This window comes from Papio anubis, chromosome 6 (genome assembly GCF_008728515.1).
Source record: "Papio anubis isolate 15944 chromosome 6, Panubis1.0, whole genome shotgun sequence".
In the NCBI taxonomy this organism is placed as follows: Eukaryota; Metazoa; Chordata; class Mammalia; order Primates; family Cercopithecidae; genus Papio; species Papio anubis.
Genome location: NC_044981.1, coordinates 115,114,021 through 115,137,481, shown reverse-complemented (window position 1 = coordinate 115,137,481; position 23,461 = coordinate 115,114,021). Strand labels below are relative to the sequence as shown.

The following is a 23,461-nucleotide window of genomic DNA, read 5'->3' as shown; positions in this document are numbered from 1 at the left end:
TGTGGTATATGTACACAATGGAATACCATTCAGCCATATAAAAGAATGAAATTATGCCTTTGCAGCAATACAGATGGAACTGGAGGCCATTATGTTAAGTTAAACTATTCAGAAACAGAAAGTCAAAAACAGCATGTTCTCACTTTTAAGGTGGGGGCTAAAGAATGTGTACGAATAGACATAGAATGTGAAATAACAGACATTGGAGACTCAGAAGGGTGTGAGGTGGGAAGGGGTGAGGGATGAGAAATTACTTAATGGGAAAAATGTACATTATTGGGGTCACTGTTAGACTAAAACAGCCCAGACTTGACTACTACTCAATATATCCATGTAACAAAACTGCACTTATGCCTCTTAGATTTATATATATATATACACACACACACACACACACACACACACACACACACACACACTCTCCCATTATTAGTCCTCAGTCCATCCTGGTGCCATAACACACAGATTTTGGTTGGGAGGCATCCCTGTTTTTTGGCGTTCAGTGATTTGTTGAGTAGCATGTTGTTAGACACAAGTTTCAATGTGAAAACACAGTAGAGGGGTTAGGAGAGCTGTCATTCTATAATACCTGTTGCCCTTCCACTCCAAGTTCTCAGATCACTCACAGTGCCCTGGGGGCACAGTTCAGTTGTTAGGTGCCAAGGGAAATATTGTTTTGTTTAGGAACTGAATTGGCCAAATTCTCGTTTGCTTCTGGGCTCTGTTCCCTTTTTCTCCTCATCAGTCTATTCCCTAGAAATCACAAAATTACAGCATGATAGAACCAAATCTTAAAATCATCTAGCTAACTCCCTTATTTCATAGGTCAAAAAACAAGAGGTTAAGGAAAATGATCTACTTTGTGGGGTGAAGGAGAGAAATTAAGGGGGAATGTAATTTTGGCTGTTAAGGAAATACCATTCTCTTTTAACATAATTAAGTTCTTGATTGTGATGCTCTTAAATGAACCATGAAATTCTAAGCACTTACCATGCAAGTGTGATTTTTAACTAAGCCTTTTTTTTCTACCCCCAATCTGAATGTTAAGGTGGCAGATGCATAACTAATCTTAGCTGAATCTATATTAAGAAATCAGCAAGGTGTCTTTATTTAACTTCCATGATGTGTGAATATAATGCAATGTTAAATAGCATGATTTTGCCCATTATGTCCTAAAATAAAAACAACTCCCTTAAAGTGATAGTAAAATGCAGTAATGTGAAAGGTTATTTTTTATTTGATCTCAAACAAATGAAAAGCACAGAAGAAAAGAATTGGATACCTTATTCTTGAATGTGATTCTTATATATATGTATTACATATATATATATTTTTTTAACATTTTAATTTATATATATTTAATACTTTTAAACCTGAAAAACAAAAGTCAGTGTTTGGGTTTGTGTTCTATGTCACACAGAGGAAGCTCCTATCAGCAGGAGAGAGGGTCTAAAATCCTTGTTATCCGAGTTTAAATGTTCCGAAAAATATCCCACCCATTGAGCTTCTATGTTCTTGCTCAGGGATGTCTCCGTGGGTCTGTATTAGTTCCAGGAAATTTGGGTCCTTTCTATTTTGTTGCTGGAATTGAGGTTCCTGCAGAAACTACAAGGGATTATCTGTGTTCTTTGCTGTTTAATGTCTTTGCTGCAATGAGTCAGATTCCTGAAGGAGTAAACAATGAAATGTTTTAAGGCTAACTGTGGGAGATTATGTGGAGAGGAAATACAGCTATTCTGAGAGAAGACATATAAAATGTTGGCCTTTTGCTTCTTGAAATAATACTGTAAAGACCCCTTGCCTGTTGTACATTAACCACTGCAAGCATATTATATTTGAAGTTGGGATTCTGGGGTTCAACTTTTTCTCAGTTAATGAATTTTTATTTTAATGTAATTGAATTTTCTTTAAGAACCCAATTTCCACTTCAGAAGATACCATTCCCCTGGGAAAGTGGCTCCCAATCCAAAGAACACAGACCCTTGAGGAATTAATACAAAACTCTTGGAACCTATTTGGACACCAACAATTGTCAGTGAACATCTACATAAATAGTGTTTTATATAAATACATTTGAAGGTATTCTTACATTTTTGGTCACTTTTTAAAGCAATACTTTTTCTCAATCAAAGGGTGGCAGGAATATAAGAAAAGCCTAACAGTAAGGTGACTCTGTGTATGTGTTTGTGCACATGCATACGTATGCCTGTGTGGGGCGGGGGTGCGGAGGGGCCGTCTGTGTTTCTAAAAACAATTAAAAAGGCCTTTATGCTTTAACAAGCTGAGATCTACTATGGTAGTTATGTTCTATACAGCATGCGTCACAAAACTAAATGAAAAATTTTAAAGTTAATGGCTAAACAGTGCTTAAAGTATACACATTATTCATGATTTATTCTAATAACATTTGTGGATGACTAACTTAATAATGGTGCTGAACATCCATTATGTTTTTGTCCTAAACATGTGCCTAAGTATCTATGCCCCCTTAGGGGTGGGTTTACATCACTCAGTGATTTAACTAATGTGTAATTCCATGTCTTTATATAGGACGGGTACTGGAAAAATCATCCAGACAGGTATATAGGCTTCCACTGTGCCAGATCCTGTTCTAAACAGTCTTACAGATATTAGCCCATTTAATCTTCAGGATAACCCTCTGGAATGTAGGTACTGCTGTGGTTCCCATTTTGTAGATGTGGAACTGAAGCAGAGAGTGGTTAAGTTGGGTAATATGTCCAAGGCCATCCATCCAGGAAATAGCAGAGCTGGACTTTGAATCCAGAGTCTGAGCAGATCCTTTGCCCTGTCCTGCTTCCCCCAGGGAACTTCATGTCTGTCCTGCAGGAAGGGATGGGATGACTGCTGGGGAAAACCTAGAGGCTGGCTGGTTTGGTTTGAAGCAGTATGCCTCATGTGTTCTGCACTCCCTACCCCCAACTTCCAAATTGTTTTCTCTCTTTCTGTTTCTTTCTCTCTCTCATATATAGACTCACATACCTACAACCACTCTGGACCCACTCTGGACGCCATGCCATAAGTTTGGCTGAGAAGTCCTTTTATCTGGGCTTTGCTGTTAAACCTTCTCCTAGGAATTGTCACTGTATAACACCCAGCATGAATGGGTGAGGTCTCCAATGCATGATAGAACTCAGTCCTATTTACATATTTTCCTGCTTTAGGTCACCCATTTACGTTTCTTCCGAGTTCATTTGGACAAGGTCAACATCTTGAGTGTTATTCAGATGACTTTATAAGCCCGTTCTTTTAAAGCAGTTAGCAATGGTCTAACTTGAAAGCCACATCACAACATTTTTTTTTTTTTTTCTGAGAAGTTTGAAAGTGTTCTTTTTCAGCCCTGCCAAAATTGGAGATGAGGTAATGGGATGGAAAACAGCACGGGTACCCTGGACTTCCTTCATTCTGGCTGTCACTAAACATGTGTGTTAGTCCGTTCTCACACTGCTTTAAAGAACTGCTCAAGACTGGGCGATTCAAAAGGGAAAGAGCTTTAATTGACTCACCGATCTTCAGGGCTGGGGAGGCCTCAGGAAACTTACAATTATGGCAGAAAGCAAAGCAAACATGTACTTTTTCACATGGTGGCAGTAAGGAGAAGTGCTGAGCAAAAGGGGGGAAAGCCCCTTATAAAACCTTCAGATTTTGCAGGAACTCGCTATCGTGAGAACAGCAGTATGGGGGTAACCGCCTCCATGATTCAATTACTTTCCACCGAGTCCCTCCCATGACACACGGGGAATTTTGGGAACTAGAATTTAAGATAAGTTTTGGGTGGGGACACAGCCAAACCATATCAACATGCAAATGTGCCTGGGAAAGAATTGCTAAAGAGGATGACGGCTGTTGTCTTGCTTCCTTGCCCCTTCCGATTCATCAAGTGAGGTCATGGCCAGTGGAGGCCAGGCTTCAGTGTTTGGGGAATTGAGCTTCGTTGCCAGGAGGCCACAGGCTATTTTGATATGGCAGACTGGCTGCACTCAGAATTGCTGGGTCGCTTCAAAAGCTCTTGTTATTGGAAAGGCTGGCAAGCACAGTCCTTCAGAGAACCATGTTTTTTTCCAGGCAGAGCAGCCGTCTTTGCAACCCCCTCACTAGACTTCCTCAATGGCAGGAAGGTTCCAGACTTCCCAGTTCCTGAACGGGCTAAGTCAGATGAGAGCCAGCAGGGTGAATGTGGAGTGATTGCTAGGATGGAGCTATCATTTGAATGGGCAGAATTCTATTTCAGACTGACGACTTGATGCTGATTTTATGATACCTACCTTGACACTTGATGCTGATTTTGTGATACCTGCCTTGACTTCTTGTATCCAGACGTGGTATAGACCAATAGTTCTCAAAGTGTTGTCCCCAAGGCCCTTTCAGGGGATCTGCAAGGTAATAATTATTTCATAACAATACTATAATGTGATGTTATTTGCCTTTTTCACTGGGAGGGCATTTGTACTGGCAGCACAAAGGCAACAGCGGATAAAAATGTTAGTGTCAAACTGTGTTAGTACTTACTGGATTCTTCACCCATATGCACACCCACATACACCTGCCAAAAGAAGCAATTTTTCCTTAAAATAGCCTTGATGAAGCAGTAGAAATTAATGTTTATTAAATCTCAACCTTTGTGTACATGATTTTGAATATTCTGTGTGACAAAATGAGAACTACTCATACAGTGCTTCTGTTGCAAATGGACATGTATGTAAATCTTGTCCCCTTGTAAACCACTTGTACTCTTGTTTGAGCTGCTGGCTCAACTGACTGCTTCTTCCATGTAACACCATTTTCACTTGAAAGACCAGCTGAGAAACAAGCCATGCTTATTTCGACTTGGATATTTGGCAGATTTCTTAAAAATAACTAAAGTGAACCTAATATTTCAAAAAACATGATTGACAATATTTGTTGTTAATGATAAAATGTGAATGTTCAAGTGAGAACAAGAATTTCAGAAAACTTATATTTGTCCCAGTGACTTTGATAGTTTCATACTGCCTAAAGATTTTTTTTGATTAGGCAACCCCGGGTGGTGATATTAACGCATGGGATTTTAAAAATATATTGAATAATGATATGTGTTGACATTTGGAAGATCTGCATAATTCAGAAACTGAATATTTCCCAAATGACCAAACATGATACCATAAAATCATGTATGATGGAAAAAGTCAATTAAAAGTAGAAGATTGACTAAGATTTTAATGTAATAAACAGTAAGAAAAGTTGACTGATATGGTTTCAAATTTCAAATGGCAAGTGACTTTTAAGAAACCATCTCTTATTAATCTCATTATCTATTTACAAACCAAGTAATGAGTGATTTAATAAGAGATTTAATAAAATAAGCTAGATTTAAGGAAAAAAAAAAAAAGAAACCATCTCTTGTCAAGTTTTGCCATGGTATTAAAATGAATATCTACAATTATTTATCTGAAAAGTCTGTTCAGATACTCCCTACTTTTTCAGTGCCACATCTGTGTGAGGCCAGATTTGCTTCATATACTTCAATTAAAAACATATTGCCACAGATCAAACATAAAGAGATATAAAGAGACATACAGAGGTATGCACAAAAGTAAAACAATGCCATTCTTCTTAATTTTGGGGAGAATATATGTTTATTTTTCATAAAAATATTTGTGTTCACATGTAATGCATTTACTAGTGTTATTTTAAAATGAGTTAAATATATTTTTTAAATATTTCACAGTTATAATTTAAAATACAGTGCATATCAATAGTTATAACCCATAAAACAAAAGCTCTTTGGAATCTTCAGTAATTTTTAAGAATTCAAATGACTCTTAGAACCAAAACCAGAGAATGGCTGGGATACAACATTGCAGTGTTTCTCAAGTTTCTGAGAAACATAGTATTGTTATGGAGGTTTCTGAGCTGTCATGAAATTACAAAAAGTTTCCCAGGTTGGGAATACTGACTTTTCATTATTAAAGTCACTATTTCATTATTAAAGTCACAAATAGAGACAATTACTTAAATATTTTTATCTTTAAAATGAAAACTTTGTAGAGCTTTCATTTGTAGAGCATGTGTATGCTTATATCACACATTGAACTCTCATTCTTCAATAACTGATATAAAAACAAAAATACTGGCAATTATTTTCAATTTTAATTTATCAGAAATAAATTATATCTACAACGATGGCATGTTATTTTTAGAGCAATGCTTGGAAGTGGCCACTAAAACCTTCTCTCTTGTCTTGCAATTTAAAATAAGTCACAAATATTCAAGTAAATAATAAATAAACCCGTGGATATTTTGAGCAAAAGAAAAATAGTAGTTCTGTATGTTGACTATTTTCTATTTTTGATACTGTAACCAATAGTTAAATCTCAGTCTGTATATTAATATACATGGAGTCAACATATAAACATATAGCTTTTTTACGTATTTTAACAAATCATATTTTTCATACATAATTTAAACAGTTTGCATCATTTATTGAATAGGAAGAAATCAAACTTTTTCATTATGACATTAAATATAACTAAATAAGCATCATGCATAATATTTTATATTCTGAATAAAAATAAAATAACTTTTGTCTAAAATCACCTTTATATCTATCACCAAAAGCAATTAAGGGATTAAGAAATATTTCTAATGGCATTTAAAATTCTGTGTTCCCTGCAAAGGAGCCCATGTTTTCTAGGGCTTCTGTAACAAAATAACACCAACAAACAACAGAAGTTTGTTTTCTTACAGGTCACAGCCAGAAGTCTGAAATCAAGGTGTCAGCAAGGCCATGCTGCCTCCAGAGCCTCTAGGGGAGACTTTCCTTCTTTTCCAGCTTCCGGTGGCTTCTGGCATTCTTTGGCTCGTGGCTGCACCACTCCACTCTGCTTCCACTTTCACCTGGCCCCTTGTTAGTGTGTCCCTGTGTCCTCTCCTCTCCTTTCCTTATGAGAACACCAGGGATTGGATTCAGGGCCCACCCTAAATCCAGGATGATTTCATCTCGAGATCCTTAACTAAGAACATCTGCAAAGACTCTATTTCCAAATAAGATCACATTCTGAGGTTCCAGGTGGATGTGAATTTTGGCAAGGGGATGCTATTCAGCCATTACAGTTTCCCAATAAAAAATGATTGGAGAGCATAGAAGTAGTTTTAATAAAGTGGGCTTTGCTGTTGCACAGAACCACCCTGCCACTGATTAGCAGTTTGACCCTGGCAGGTTGTCTACACTTTAAAGCCTCAGATTCTTCATTTATAAAGTTGAATCTATGGTTTACCATCGCATTGGCATGTGGTAAGAAGTAAAGGTGATTATGTAAAAGTGTACATTCTCATCACAGTCCCTGGGAGGTAGGCACAGAGGGAGTTCACACAGTAAATGTTACCAGCCGTTTGCTGCTATTGCTGGGGCAGGCAGGTAATAATAATCATAGTATGTTCTATAAGCACACTGTCATGGCAATTATATTGGTGATAACTGAAGTATGAGTTAGCAGATTAATGTTAATGGTGATTTCAAAGACAACTAGTATACAACAATAGATGATTTTCCTGTGGAGTAGGTTGATGAGAGAGAGAGGCAGAAGGACAGAGAGAATGAGAACCTTAAGTGAGCAGCCCAGGAGCCTGGTGAGAGCCAGGCAACAGAAGTGTTGTATCCAAAGACCCACCATATTTTAAAGAACTGCAGTAGAGGCCAGACACTGGCGTTCAGCACACTCCAGTATTTATGGCTATTTCTGTTCTGGGCTTGTGTTGCGTAGTAATAAGGCCTGTGTCTTGATCACATTTTGGATGGTATTTGGAGAACCTGAATCACAAGACAGAGGAAAAACCTAAAGGCACCTATCACTGTGATTCCAGTCAATCCAATCGAAACCTGCCCTCAGCTCTGTCACAGTTCTCTTGGTGGCTATTTTCAAATCTCTCCCTCGTCCTCCTAGAAACTCTGCCCTTACCCCTCTCATGGGCTCTTCTGCAGGTAGCCTTGGCTCATCAGAACTGAGAAGTGGTCCACAGCACACTCTCGCCTCCCCTGCTTCTCCCACTGACCTCCAAATGTGTGGGCCCACTGACCCATCTGTCTTCATTCCTTCTGATTTTGATGAGAAATTACCCCTCTCCCCTTTAAGACTAACTCCCCCCTTGTCCACTCCAACCCAAGTGATAATTATGGTTCATAATTATCCCTTTGTTTTTTGCATTTAGTCTGTCTCCATGGAATCCTTCTGCTCCATGTGTAAATATGCCCAAGCTCCCTCTTTGTTCTTAAAATCACTGTCCTTTCCAACGACCAAATACCTCCTTAATCGTTCTATTGAACTTCTTGAAAGAGTGGTGACCTTGCCCCCGCTTCTTGTTGTGATCAGCTGTTAATTATTAAACAATGGTTGAAAGTACAGTACAAAATTCCCAACAGTTAGAGTCCCAGTCCTTTCTTCCTGACTGAGATAAGGCATGTCCCTGACTCCAGGCGGTAAGGCGGCGCTAGCCTCAGAAGCAGCTGTCTCTGGGAGCTGCCGCCTGCAGACCACAGCCCTGTGGGTTGTTCTTTTGTGTAGGAAGTTGGCATTCTCAGAAGTGTCAGTGATGGGTACAGCAAAGTACTTTTAAGAAAGTAGGGAATTTGCATAGCTATGCAGTTGGGAAAATTATAAAATCGGTTAATGCCCCAGGATAGCATAAACAAAGAGGCTTTTGTTTTTTAAACTCTGAATTTGTTTCTGATACTTTCTTCCTGAAGAAAAAGCCATAGGAAAATGTCAAGCTAGCCTCTCTACTATACTTTCCATTTGCTGAAAGCTGCAGAAAAGTCCTGAATGAAGGTTAGAACCTGTGTTGAAGCTGCAGAAAAGTCCTGAATGAAGGTTAGAACTTGTGTGGCCCTGAAGAGGCAGCGAGAAGCCCTGAATTTTTCTCTGGGAAGTAGAGAAAATTATTTCACTTACCAAGGAAACACCTCTGATGAAGACAGGACAGTGAGAAGAGTTTATAATTAGGATGGCATTTGCATATTTGCTTCTAAAATTAAAAAAAAAAAGAAAGAAAGAAAATACATGTAGATCATAATGTGGATCATTTTGGAGTAGGCCAAACATTTTTCTCTTCTATAGAATCTTAGAAAATGTACCCTAGAAGACTCTTTAAACAGAAAAAGAGCATATTGGGACACATGTGTAGGCCAGCTATTTGTATAACCTAACATTGCATCCTTCAGTCCTCTGGGTTCGGGAGCCCGCCTGAGCCTTCCCCAGTGTAGAAGCCGAAGAGGAGATGCTTAGAGGAAAGATGATCGTTAAGACATATATGGGCTCAGTGAACATATGTTGATCATGTTTTCTTTATTGTATAGGCAATAAAGACTATCTGACTTTCTAGACTAAACTTTTCTAAAAGGAATTTAGTTTAGTGAAAAATGTTTGTGAAAATTATAGTAGGGATGATTCAATTGATCAGCAGTAGTGGTGGCTGACATTACATATAATGCTCCTATAGGAGATATGAACAAATGTGAAATGTGGGGGTTTTGTCCTTGGAGAAATTTACAGTTACGGTGAGTCTGTATTTAACTGTCCTCTCTCCACACAAATTCCCACCTTTCTTGGTCCTATAGTAACAGCCAGTGTGACGTAGCTGAATGTTGGAAAACTGAAGTTGAGTTCTGTCATGAGGTCAAAAAATCTTGTGTCTTGTCACCAACCACCCAAAGACTCTGCTTAGTGCCCCTGTGTTACCCAGAAGGATGGAAAGCAGCAATCCTACCATCATCAATTTTTTTGTTACACAGTTGTCTCCCAAATTGTATGCAAATTTCACATACTATTAATATACAGTCACCGGTTATATTTCTTCAGCAACCAAATATGGAAAATGTGTGTCAACTGGTTCTACAGCTGCAATTGAGCTACATCCTTTAGAATAATGTCACAATAGAGAAATGACTTCTGAATGGTGTTTAGCCTGCATATCACTCTGATTGCCTTTAATTAGGGGGAAAATCACAAGCTAAAAAGAGTAACAGACTTGAAGTCAGTTAAAAATCAGAGTAATCAACTGAGAAAAAAATGCAATCTCATAAATCTTAATTTTTAACCATAGGATAATAGTTTCTTTATTCATTGAATAACTTTTACTGCCTCTCTCTGCTTCTCAGATTAGAATTCTAACACTGATAGGAGATTTGGCATAGGAGAACTGCCTAGCCTCTGAAATGAAGGGCCCCTCAAACCCTGTAAAAGCCTAGAAAAAATGAAACTGAGAAAGTCACAACCCAAGAATTAGGTTTGGGTGGCTTGAATGTAGAAACTCCCTGATTGAGAGTGATCTCAAAGTCAAAGGGGGAGAATAGACCAACTGTGATGTAAACATTTTAGCAATGTTCTCCTAGAAATAGGGAGATAATAATTTGGCACACTACAAAGAAACTTCTGGCAATCACTTTAAAAACCAACAGTAACAAAACCTTGTCTTTAAAAACGAAAAACGTTAGGGGTGTTAAGACACCAAAATATAACTTGGTATTTATTCCTGCAGTGGTTGGCTTTCATGAATTTATTTATTTATTTATTTATTTATTTATTTATTTATTTATTTTTGAGATGGAGTCTCACTGCAACCTCCGGCTCCCAGGTTCAAGCGATTCTCCTGCCTCAGCTTCCTGAGTAGCTGGGACTACAGGCACACGCCACCACGCCCAGCTAATTTTTGTATTTTTAGTAGACATAGGGTTTCGCCATTTTGGCCAGGATGGTCTCAGTCTCCTGTCCTACCTTGTGATCTGCCCGCCTCGGCCTCCCAAAGTGCTGGGATTACAGGTGTGAGCCACCGTGCCTGGCCAGCTTTCAAGAATTTTAAGAAGGGATCAATGCCTTTCGTGATTTTTAAGTCAACCTAGTATGATAACCGAGAAAGAAGACTGTGAACACATGTGAATAGATTATTTTTCTTGGTGGAGTGAAGAAAGAGCTTTTATTTTCTTCATAGGGGTGTGCCTGAGAATTTAGGGGGAAAATGAAATATGAGAAATGTGTGATACGTATGGGAACAGCTCTGTGAATGTTTGTCTGTAAGAGTTATCTTCAGCAGTTACCTCCTTCAAGCTTGTCAGAATTTTAAAACTGTTCATTTCTGTTCCACTCGAAGAGTGAGATCTATCAAGACCGGCCTCTGGAGTGCCACAATGTGATTAGCCAGAAAAGAATGAAGGAGCATTCGGCACAGGGAAATCACCAACGTGTCCTATGGTCGTGAAGCAACATGTGCTCCACTAATTATTGTTCTCTGTGACTGCTCTCACATCTTGAAACTCTCCATGACCCATTGCGGAAATCCTGTTCATCTGCCCCCCACCCTCTCCCCCAAAGAATGAAAAATAGCAGATTGCAAGGCTGGACTTGTCTAATGAATGTGATTTGTTTTTGTGGAATCAAAGGCATGAGAGGTTTTGGAGGCTGTTAGTTTGACACTAGATCTGTGAAATGACTTCATGGTTCACACCGTTCGATGAGTTTAATAGGCAAGGTGTCTTTGCTTGCTAGATGATAATCTGTCCAAAGGCATTTTCTTTATTTTTCTATGTTTCTAGAGCAAAGTGACCTTTGAAGGTAGGCAGGATCATGTCTCTGACTTCAGGCAGAAGTCTATTGAACATGGGGCAGACGTGGAATCTTGCATTATAATGAGAATGTCCTGAAGATACAGCGGACTCCCTCTGTGGCCTTTTCTTTTCCTGGAAGTAGTCTTGCTGCCATCTGAGTGCCCTAACACTGTAACCTGAGGCTTTTCCTGGATTTTTTTCTGACACAAATAGCCAGTTTTCTTGTACTCTATAGGAAATGCAATTTTTGGTGTTAACGCCTTTTTATGTATTCATTTATTAGAGCATTAAAAATCAACGTGTTGGCCAGGCACAATGGCTCACGCCTGTAATCCCAGCACTTTGGGAGGCCGAGGCGGGCGGATCACAAGGTCAGGAGATCGAGACCATCCTGGCTAATATGATGAAACATTGTCTTTACTAAAAATACAAAAAATTAGCCAGGCGTGGTGGCGGGCGCCTGTAGTCCCAGCTACTTGGGAGGCTGAGGCAGGAGAATAGCGTGAACCCAGGAGGCGGAGCTTGCAGTGAGCCGAGATCACACCACTGTACTCCAGCCTGGGTGACAAAGCGAGACTCCATCTCAAAAAAAAAAAAAAAAAAAAAAAAAAAAAAACCAAACCAAAGTGTTACCTTCTTTATATTCAGGTAACTTCCCTTCTCTACAGAATTTTCCCTCCCCACAAAAGCCCAACAACTTGGTTTGTTCAGATAGGTTGAAGATTACTTTTTTTGCAGTTTATAACAAGAGCTGATGTTTAATAGAGGTGTTGGGTTGGGTATGGGTTTATTTTGGCGACTATTTGAATATATTAATTAGTAGTAACATATCATTACTTAGTATTACAGCAAAATAGCTTGATTCTCTGGAGAAAGAAACTTCGTGAGCCTGGATAGTAATACTTTCCATCTATTTAAATGTGATTGCCTGATGGTGCCACCCAAACTAATTAATAATGACATATTAGCTAACATATTGCCGTCAGCAGGTGGCTGTTTGAGCAGGGGTGAAAATGGCAGGTGCTACAACAAATTGCTATACCCTAGAGAAATGTACAGAATTCTTCTTTTGAAGAGTCTTGATGATGTCTGCAATATGATTTTTATTTTTTGGGCACTTACAAGGCTTGGAGAGGCTGGAGAGATAGAGACTAGAAAAACAAAACTAAAGAAAGGAGAACAAAATTGATTTAACCTTTTCCAATAGTTTTCCAATTCAATAAGCAAGTGGTTGGATCTAAGCAGCACAAAATTCCCAGGAAAGACTCAGGCATCCTTCTTCTTCCTTCCAACTTTCCTTTTCTTCCTCTTGTTTGTCCATCTAGATCTGTCAAGGGATTGGGGGCACACAGCAGAGCCCTGACAGATGGGCAGTGCAGTGTAATCTACTGCTGCCTTTCAATTTCAGAGGGATAATTGTGACAATGAAGGGGTTAAAACTGTCAACAACTATCAGAGCTTGGAGATAATTACTGTAATATAAACCCAAGAACTTTGATGGCAAAGACCACACAGCAAATGAATTCGACTAGGTTGCTGCTTTGTAAGAAATACTTAATTAACCTCTTTCCAGCTCACATACAACTATGGTTTTTATATGCCTATGTGAAAAAGTTACTGTTTATACATACAGATGACAATGATTAAATAGGATTGTGAATCATTTTTACTTTGGAAGATGCATTTCGAATTAGCACTTGCAGCTACAAGCTGAATAGATAAGTGCTCTTCCAGCATGAGATAGGTTGCCTTGGGAATGTCTCACAATGTATTGACTGTTGCTGTGGTACTAACGTTGCTAACGTGTAGTACTGAGTAGTGTGACTTAGGATGAACTATTATAAGGTATATTTTTATCTAACCTTGTTTTTTTTAAGTCTCCACCTCTTAGAAGGAACATAAAAGGAAAATAAAGTAGACCTTTTTAAACAAAATATAGGCTTGACAAGGATAAAATACATTCTTTGTTAATTAGCTTGAAAGAGAAAATTGATAGATAACAAGCAAAAACTCTTAGGGCTGTTCTTCAAAAGTCCATGTGGTAAGCAGAAAGAGATAAGCATGACTTAAAAATAGGAGCAGAAATCCATGACGGACTAGGGGAAGAATGGGTAAAGGAGAACTTCAATAACCCAGATATGTTCAAATCCACAGGTCCCAATGGCTGGCATCCTAGAGTACTTAATGAATTGGCCGAAGTCATCACAGAACCGCTAGATATCATTTTTGAGACCTCGTGGAGGACTGATGAGGTGCCTGAAGACTGGAAAAGGGCATATTTAGAACCTTCTTTCAAAAAGGGAAATGGATGATGACCCTGGAAATACTCATCAGCTTAACTTTTTGCTTGGACAATTTCTGGAATAATCAACTTAGTAAACTGGGTAACTGGCTTATAGCAGCTAGAAATAAGGCAGTGAACTATCACACATAAAGAAGTACTGAGTTCATTTTTTAAGAAGATACCATTATGAGATACAGTCCTATGCATTTCTTGGCATTCTCCCTTCCATTCTTAACGAAAAAAGATGAGGTTGGCTAAGGCATTTGAGTCATAACTTACTTTAAGTACAATATAACAAAAAGATAGATTTCTGATATTAAGTAGTAATTATATTATTTCCAATTTTGCTTTTAATTTGAGAACAGTAGCTTTAATTTTTATATTCTAGCATACATTCTACTTCATTTCATATAGGACCATGTTTTCATAAGATAAGATATATAATTCTATGTAGAATAGTTTGGTGAAGGAATTCTTATTTTAAGGTGCTTTTATATAGTTATTTTGTATATTGGTACAATGATAAAGCTGATGAATTAAGGAACATTACCAAGGGAAGACAATTTCTTCTAACTTCTTTTTTTAAATTTAATCTGGCTGAGGTTTAGTATTAGGACTAATAAAAGTGTCTTGCTCTGACATGTATCAAGTAAGAGCCAGCTATTTTACTTCATAGCTAGTCTCTTGCACTCTATGGAGACTGCCAGGGCCACAGACCACAGCCCGTTCTGAGCTGCAGTGCTTTATCCCACCTTGCTCTTCAGGCTTCTGACTTCAGGCCTGTGGAGGCCAGGAGGTGGGCAGTGGCAGTGGCCTGAGGAGCCCTGTAGAACTACGGCCAAAAAAGAGAGTAGATTGAGGTGGGGGGAGGAAATTAAGATGAATCTAGAATTTTTCTAATTCTTATTGTTCTTGTGTTTGGATGCTCGTAGTTTTTTTGTGTTTTATTTTTTTATTTTTTATTTTTTTGAGGCAGAGTTGCTCTGTCACCCAGGCTGGAGTGCAGTGGCACGATCTTGGCTCACTGCAACATTTGCCTCTCAGATTTAAGGAATTCTCCTGCCTCAGCCTCCTGGTAGCTGGGATTATAGGCACATACCACCACACCTCAGCTAATTTTTTTGTATTTTTAGTAGAGATGGGGTTTCACCATGTTGGCCAGGCTGGACTCAAACTCCTGGCCTCAAGTGATCCACCCACCTTGGCCTCCAGTAATGCTGGGATTACAGGCGTGAGGCACCACACCCGGCCTGGATGCTGGTAGTTTTATTTTCTGCTTAGAAAATGCAACCATGTTGATGGGACCAAAAACTTAGTTGAAAGAAGCCATGGCAAAAGATGTTGGCATGCAACAGGCTCCTGAGGCTGTCAATTTTTGAGAGCTCCCAAGTAGTACTGCATTACAGAATCTACTACTTAGAAGTACGTACAAGATGTAAGTTCCTATCAGCATTGTCATGGTAAGAAGAATAAGAAACTCTCAAAGGAAAAGAAACTTACTTTCACTTTTTCCTGGTCCATTTTCGTTCCTAAGAATAGATAGGCAATTAAGAGGGATATTAGGTTTCTAAGGGCAATTTTAACACAATACTGCTTTAAAAATCTGAAGTTTAAATAGTTTAGCTATTTCTGTAGGTTAATTCAGGCATGAGTAAAATCAGTCTCCTTATTATATACAAATGTAAGGAAATTAAATTTTAAAAGCATGTATAGGTTGTCCTTAAACTATACAAAAGCTTGTAGTTTCATAAGGATTATATTCCAGTCAACCTTTCATCTTTTTTTTTTTTCTTTCAAATGAACTAGGATCTTTAAAATTCCTAAGATAGATTCTTTTAAGTGGTAGGGGAGTCTGTATAAATTACAGATATAATTTATTGTGGTAACAAATGGCTTCCTGTTTGACCTCATTTCCAGGTGTTGCGTCTGTGGCCGATTTATTTCACAGATGTACATTTGCATGCACTTGTTGAACTTTGCTAGAAAGAACGCAAGTTTTGAAAAATCTATTACTTTCACTGTGGGCGTTATGAGGCAATCTACTGCAATGGAAAAAGGGTTCCTTGGTCATTTCAAGTTTTATTTTCTATTTGAGTAATATCTAACTTCAATTATTTTGCCAAGTTTAAGCCTTTCTGTGTCTGCTGTTAGAATTTGAAAATAACAATGCTCTACTTAAAGTAAGAGTCACGGTCAGCAAAAAAGCCAGTGGATTTTTAAAAGACATCTTAGTTAAAGCTAGAGGAAGAAAACTTTCAAATAAGCAAGAAGTATTGAAGGATGCCCATGAATTCCTTTGCATTAAAATCAAGACGAGGTAAGAGGTAGAATATAAGAGAAAGGAATTATTTTTACAGTGAATTGTATCTGGAGACAATTAGTCTTAGGAGGAGTATTTTTTTCAGTGTTTTTTTGTTCTTATCTAAACACCAATAATATGTTTAACTTTTGAATATAAAAGAAGTAGCAATTGACTAAGAATAAATATGTTATAAAAACTAGAGTATTGTCTTGATTTGCATTTCCTAGAGCATTAAAAGAGACTAATTACAGACTTTTACTTGATAATATTGAGGAGTTTGGAGGGTCATAGCAAAATTTTCTTTAGTTCATCTTAAAATTTAGGGAGGTAAAAAAAGATTTTATTCACATGAAAGATTTCTTGGCATAGCGAAGGCATAATGTTAAGGGCTCTTTCCTTACCCGTGTGGGAGCCGAACCAGTAATTGTGGGAAAAACTGAATTTATAGCAACAAAGGATAGTAGTTTCTCAACCTGGAGCGTTCAAGCAGTTTCTCAGTTCAGAGGTATTTATAGCATCTTGTTGTCATGCAATAAACAATGACAACAGTAAGCATTGAGTTTGCACTTTGGAGTTACTCAAGTCTTAGTTTAAATTCTAAAATTATTCCAGTAGTATTTTCCTGTGGTGAATCTGTTAAGGATGTAAGCTATACTGTAGCTTGGGGAAGCATCTTGAGCAGTTATGAAACTCATTAAAGCTTCTTTTCCCTTGTCTGTAAAATGGGAAAAATAAATACCTCTATAGTTCTTAAGAGGCTTAAGAGTTTTACACCCACATACAGTCCTTGGCTCAGTGCTAGGCATGTAGCAGGTGCTGACTGCCTCTCTCCCTTCCCTTCTTTACTCTCAGTTGTCTTATTTCTTCTTATGTAGAAGAGATTACCTTAAAGCTGACTAGAAAACTCAGACGTAAATTGACATTTCCTTATCATTGCCTGAAACCCACTGAATAAGTCCCCTTTGATTTCTCTAAGGAAGGATAAAAATGGCTACAGTACTGGCTCATCATAGCAGTTCAGTAAATGTTTACTGATTGAATGAAAATAATTTGATTTAAGGAAACAATAACACTCCATCCTGGGCAAAAGAGCAAGACCCCATCTCGAAACAAAACAAAACAGCAAATTCTTAATGGACGGCAGTTTCAAGTCTGGGGAAATAGGCACATAGACAGATATAAAGGTATTTTATTAGCTTTCTTCTTTTTATGGCAGCTTCAGATTGACAAATTTGATGTACAAATGAGTGAGTGGCATATGTACATTTTCCTCTGATTTTATGACTGATTTACAAATTAGGAGTGCAAATGGGCTATTCCCTGATAGCATCTTCTGGGAAGAATCCAGCCAAGATACAATGCAGATGATGGTGGATCGGCAAACTCTTTTCTATGAAAAGAAAAACCAGATGTACCAAGGACTGGAAAGCACCTGCTTGAAAATTGATATGAGCATATCTGAATTTTTCTTTTATAAGAGCCTGAGTATTGTTAACAGCTCACTTGCACGGGGGGTTGAAAAATAACAAAAAAACAAGTTAACATAATTAAAATGCTTGGACAAAACATTTGCTTTATATCGATTCTTATATGTAATATTCAATTAGGTATCAAAATAGGTTCAGGCAGGTGGAAGAATTCTGAATTTTCAAGGCAAATGAGGCATAAAGGGTGGAACATTGCATCTAGGGATGAATAGTGAAATAAGTGAAAGTCTGACCCTACACTGCCAATTCTCAGACCGAGTACAAAGTGTTAGGAATTTTTTATATCAACTGACATCTTGTGCTTAGAGTAAAGCCATATCGATGCACACATAGTTACTTTATTAAACCAAACAAATTGTGCAGAGCAGAGCAAATCCATTAGGCTTTCTCTTTTAGAGTTTTCTAATTTTACTCTTATTAACTCCCTCAGTTGTCATCAATTACATATTCCTACATCAGATATTTTACACTATCAGATTCTTTGATTAAAAAATCATCTTCAGCTTTACATTATTAATCTCTGAGGAGATAAATAACTTTCTAGTCCTTGATCATTAATCACTACTATTTTAGATATTTCCATAAAAGGCTTAAAGGGAAAAAATAATGGTAGGTACGTCAGAAAAAAATGGTGGGGCGCGGTGGCTCACGCCTGTAATCCCAGCACTTTGGGAGGCCGGGGTGGGCAGATCATTTGAGGTCAGGAGTTTGAGACCAGCCTGGCCAACATGGTGAAACCCTGTGTCTACTAAAAATACAACAAAATTAGCTGGGTGTGGTGGCATGCGCTGTAATCCCAGCTACTAAGGCAGGAGAATGGCTGGAACCCAGGAGGTGGAGGTTACAGTGAGCTCAGAACGCGCCACTGCACTCCAACCTGGGCAACAGAGTGAGACTCTGTCTAAAAAAAAAAAAGAAAGAAAAGAAAAAATGAAGAACATAACTTTTCTACTTATCAAATAGATAATTTTAAAAAATTGTTTAAATTCCTGGAAATTAAGTGTTATTTTTTATTACTGCAGTTGAGAGATACCTTTTAACAGAGGAAAACGAGAGGCTAAATTCCATGTTAAGAGCTAAGCAGTATTTTTTTTTTAACAATTTTGCCAAAATTTCTTCCACCAGACCAAAAGGAAGTAAATCTACAATAAATCTACTTTCTAAGTATTATTTAAGATGGGAAATGTCTTTTGTAGGTATATTCTGTATAATACCCTTAATTAGATGAATTATCCCTTATCATTCCAAAAATGAAATGCTGTGTTAAATATCTCCAGGGCAAAGTGGTATGTTGACTGGGACAAATGTTAGAAATTGTATTGTTCATTGCAGTTGTTGCCCTGTTGCCCAAGCTTGTCAGTGTTTAGAGATACTATTTGGGTTGTTAAAGCCATTGTTCATAGAAAATTTCTGCCCCTACAGAAGTGTGTGCATGGGCCTTGGAAAATCTACACGTGTATATCTGAGTAGCCAAGCACAGATTCACTCTAATTGAAAGCAGCAGTTTGGTTTTGTAAATGTAATTGCAACTGACACTTTCTTTTTCCTTTCAGTTATTATTATTTTTAAAAAGGATGTTGTGAGAAGGCACTATGAAAAGCCTAATTGGAACAACATTATGAACCATGTAATGTATGCCCATGCACACTGTGATTTGCAAACATATGTCCGCTCTTCAATAAATGTTACGGCTTTCACAGCGGTTCCGCCTTGGCCTCTTTTGTCATCTTCCACATTTTGATGAATGTGGTGGAGTTTCTGCATTGTTTAAATTGACAATATGTAAATGTTTATGGTGCTATAGCATTATGGTCAGCATGGGAAATCAGAGTTCTAACTGGAAAGAAAAAAGTGGCTCTTCCCACACTGCACACCAAAGTGAAATAAATCCATTTTATGAGCTGGGATTCTTTGGTATGGTTGTTACATAGGAGTATGTTGTAGGCTTCTCTTGTGTGATTCTGTGCCAGTCATGGCGGCTCACCACGGTGGGAGATGGGATGGTGGGGGCTGTCGGGTGGTAAGAGGGGCCATGTGTGGAGTTTCTGTACCTGTGTTTCTGCTGTGGTTCCCGCAGCCCCTGAATCTCCATCACCTGGAATGTGTTGTGAGTCAACTCCAGATAAGCAGTATTTCAGTGGTCATTAGACACAGAGTACTGGATTTGAATCCCAGCCTTACTACTTTCTGGCTTCAGGACCTTTGGCAAGTGGACTAACTACTGTGCATGCTTAACACAGTCACCAGTCCCCCGACATTAATTTGAAGACGTTTTATCACAGTGTTTGGGGTTTTATAGAAATGTCATCATGTGCGATGATTTCATGATGGTGCTTATTGTTTTTCCCACTGGATACAAGATGAGAAGAAAGTAAATATAAAGAAAAAAAATGTATGGTAAATATTAGGAGGAATATGTACGAATTTGAATTTTAGAAATGAAAAGGACCTTGGGGATAACCTAGTCTGATTCATAAATTGTGTAGTTAAGAGACTAACGTGCCAGGAATTTGTGGCCTGTCCGTGATAACACCCCAGGTTGGTGGCAGACGATTGGCATTCTTCCATCTCCTCGAATCCTGGCTTTTGTCTGATGTCAAATCCTGGGAAGTATACCTAAAGCGTTCTGTGGCTCCTTCCAAAAAGACTCATTTTTCTAGAATGGACTTAGTTTGAACTTAGATCCCTGGTTTTTAAGGCATAGACATAACCCTTTTGTTCATAAACTAAAGCTCCAAACTGCCCCAGGGCTCTGCAGGGGCCAGAATTGTGGCTTGAAAACCTGATCTTTCAGCCTTAAAACCTTGTACTTCAAGTCCTCCTTGATCTGATAAGCATATTTAGAAAAGTTCATGACACTGGTGGGCAGCCCTGAAAAGTACTTTTTAAAAATAGGGAAATGTACGCCTGCAGTAAAGTTCACAAATAAGTGTTTGTCAAAGAAGAGGATGGTTTATATCATTAATGAAATCACATCACATAAGGCAGCTTTTAAAACATCTTTCATCTGAATCTAGATAATGAATATCTTCTAGTTTCATTCCCGGCCATTTGCTGTCCCACTGAGGATTTTTTTTAATTTAAAGGAGGAACCTTGAATAATTTTAAATGAAAAACTTACTCCACCCGCCTCCCCCGCCCACCTCCCAGAGTTACCCTGAGGACAGAGTACATTCATGTAATTATGGACACTTTTTTGACTAACTCGTCTACTTTGAAGTACATTCATGTACCAATAACAGGATGTCTGTGGAATCTGATTTGTTTCTTGGCTGAATAATGAGCACCAATTGTGAACACTGTGTATTCAGTGTACATTGTTTTAGATCCCTTTAGCTCAATCAATTTAACTTCAACTTCATTTTGGAAGTTAATTAATCTACATAATAGCATTTACAAAAATATCCATTTTGAGTGAAGAATATACATTTAATTAAAAAAAATCCTTGCCTGTAAATCAGAAGTTCTTAAATCCAGTCTCTTGGTTTTGCTGGTGAGCGGAGCTGTCTAAGTCACTTCCTTTTACACCTTCAGTCTCCCATCTGCAAAAGTGCTCAGTGGACAACATTGGTAAACACACCCTGTGAAACGTTTGAGACACAGATGGGATCTGTGAATAACCTCAAGTTTTTGTTTTTTTTTTTTTTGATGACCTCCACCAGGCCATCAGTACATCTGGTTTGTCCCACTGGGGTTGTTCCCAGCTTGGTGCTTCCCTCGTTCCTAGTGTATTATCTGGCATGCTGCAGTGCTCAGTAATATTGTAGAATGAATGAAGGACTAAGTAAACTTTCTCATAAGCCTAAAGAAACTGAATGCTGAGGTTATATGAGATGGTTAGACAGGGCATTTCCTATTTTCAGGGAACCTGAAGGAACACTGGCTTTGTGTTGGAAGGATAGTGGCTTTCTCCCCCTTACCTGGGAAATCAAGTTTCCCTTTTTTGGAAGTGCACTTTATGGTGTGATTTTGTTATTATTCAGATTTTCTGACTTTCCTGTTTACTTTTCTATAAAACCGTAAATGCAAATAAAATTCATAAAATAATATTTTATAAACTCAATTAGGTTTGCTGTTGCAGAAATGTACTAAACATTTTAATTTGTGAAACCACACAAAAAATACTAAAATGACACAGGAAAACAGGGTCTCACCCTGTCACCCTGGCTAGAGTGCCGTGGTGTGATTGTGGCTCACTGAAACCTCAAACTTCTGGGCTCAAGGGATCCTCCCACCTCAGACTCCCAATGAGGCACTATTTGAATTAAGATTTTCTTTAGGTCATATAGTCCTACTATGAATTATGAGAGGGATATATGTCTGCAATTAAAACTAGTAAGAATCAATTGATTTCTGCAATTATAGCTAATCAAACTATGGTTAATATACTTAATCACATACATGTTAGTATATGGTATACTGCTAGACAAAATACCAAGACATTTTGATGTGTTCGGCACAAACCCTAATTTACCTCTTAGATTACATTTTTGACACATCCCCTTTTAGATATATTTGATATAAATTTGTGACCCATAATTTTGTCCCTGGAGAGAATTATTTCTTCCCTAAAGGGTACTTCTACCCTCTACCAAAATAAAGGCAAAAGAGAGTGAAGTAGTTAAGAACAGTCCAGGATCATTCAGACCTGACTTTGAACCCCACAAAGCTGCTGAGAATTACAATTGCTTGCCTTAAGAATGAGCTTGCAACTCTGCAGTCATTATGTGTCTTGTTTTCCTTTTCTTCCTCTGATATATGTGGATTACCTGGGAGCCAGAAATGGACATGAGAGCTTTGAAGTCACAAAGGCCTGGATACAAATCCCAGCTCTTCACACCTGGCTCACACCTGTGAGAATTAGTCCATTCTCACACAGCTACAAAGATACTACCCGAGACTGGGTAATTTATAAAGGAAAGAGGTTTAATTGACTCACAGTTCTGCATGGCTGGGAGTCCTCGGGAAACTTACAATCATGGCAGAAGGTGAAGGGGAAGCAAGGACTTCTTCACATGGTGGCAGGAGAGAGAAGTGCAAGCAGAACAAATGCCAGATGCTTATAAAATCATCAGATCTCATGAGAACTAACTCACTATAATGAGAACAGTATGGGGGAAACCATCTCCATGATCCAGCCACCTCCCATGAGGTCTCTCCCTTGACACATGGGAATTATGGGGATTACAATTCGAGAAGAGATTTAGGTGGGGACACAGAGCCAGACTATATCACTATGCGACCTTACATAAGTTACTAAAACCTTTCCAGTCTGTTCTGTTATCTGAAAAGTGAGGTTACTAATACCCCATCAGAGGGTTTCTGGGAAAACTTAACAAAATGACATGTAAGATAATGATAGAAGATTTTGTATTGGAGGAACACAAGTCCTTACTACATAGCAGCTGGGCAATAGAATGTGGAGGGTGGGAACAGAAAAGAAGTTTGTGACTCATTAATGAAAATTGTTTTCAATATATGATAGAATAAAAGCTTTCATTCTCTGAATGAAAGCACGGTGGCTCACACCTGTAATCCTAGCACTTTGGGAGGCCGAGGCGGCTGAATCACGAGGTCAGGAGATCGAGACTGTCCTGGCCAACATGGTGAAACCCCATCTCTACTAAAAAAAACAAAAACAAAATTAGCAGGGCTTGGTAGCGGGCATCTAGCTACTCGGGAGGCTGAGATGGAAGAATGGCATGAACCTGGGAGGCAGAGTTTGCAGTGAGCCGCAGTCATGCCACTGCACTCCAGCCTGGGCAATAGAGTGAGACTCTGTCAAAAAAAAAAAA

General features: G+C 38.4%; 1 protein-coding gene across 2 annotated transcripts in view; it reads left to right on the top strand.

Moving 5' to 3' along the window:
- SAMD5 (sterile alpha motif domain containing 5) overlaps positions 1-23,461 on the top strand; it is a 458,478-nt gene that overhangs the window by 43,324 nt on the left and 391,693 nt on the right. Inside the window, exon 2 of one of the 2 annotated variants that reach the window (XM_017958238.3) lies at positions 13,748-19,368. The exons of the other annotated variant lie outside the window; for it this stretch is intronic. Within the exon in view, the coding sequence (XP_017813727.2) occupies positions 13,748-13,810 (63 nt within the window). The 3' untranslated portion in view covers positions 13,811-19,368. Of the gene's footprint in view, positions 1-13,747; positions 19,369-23,461 lie in introns of those variants that run through there. 2 annotated transcript variants of the gene reach the window in all.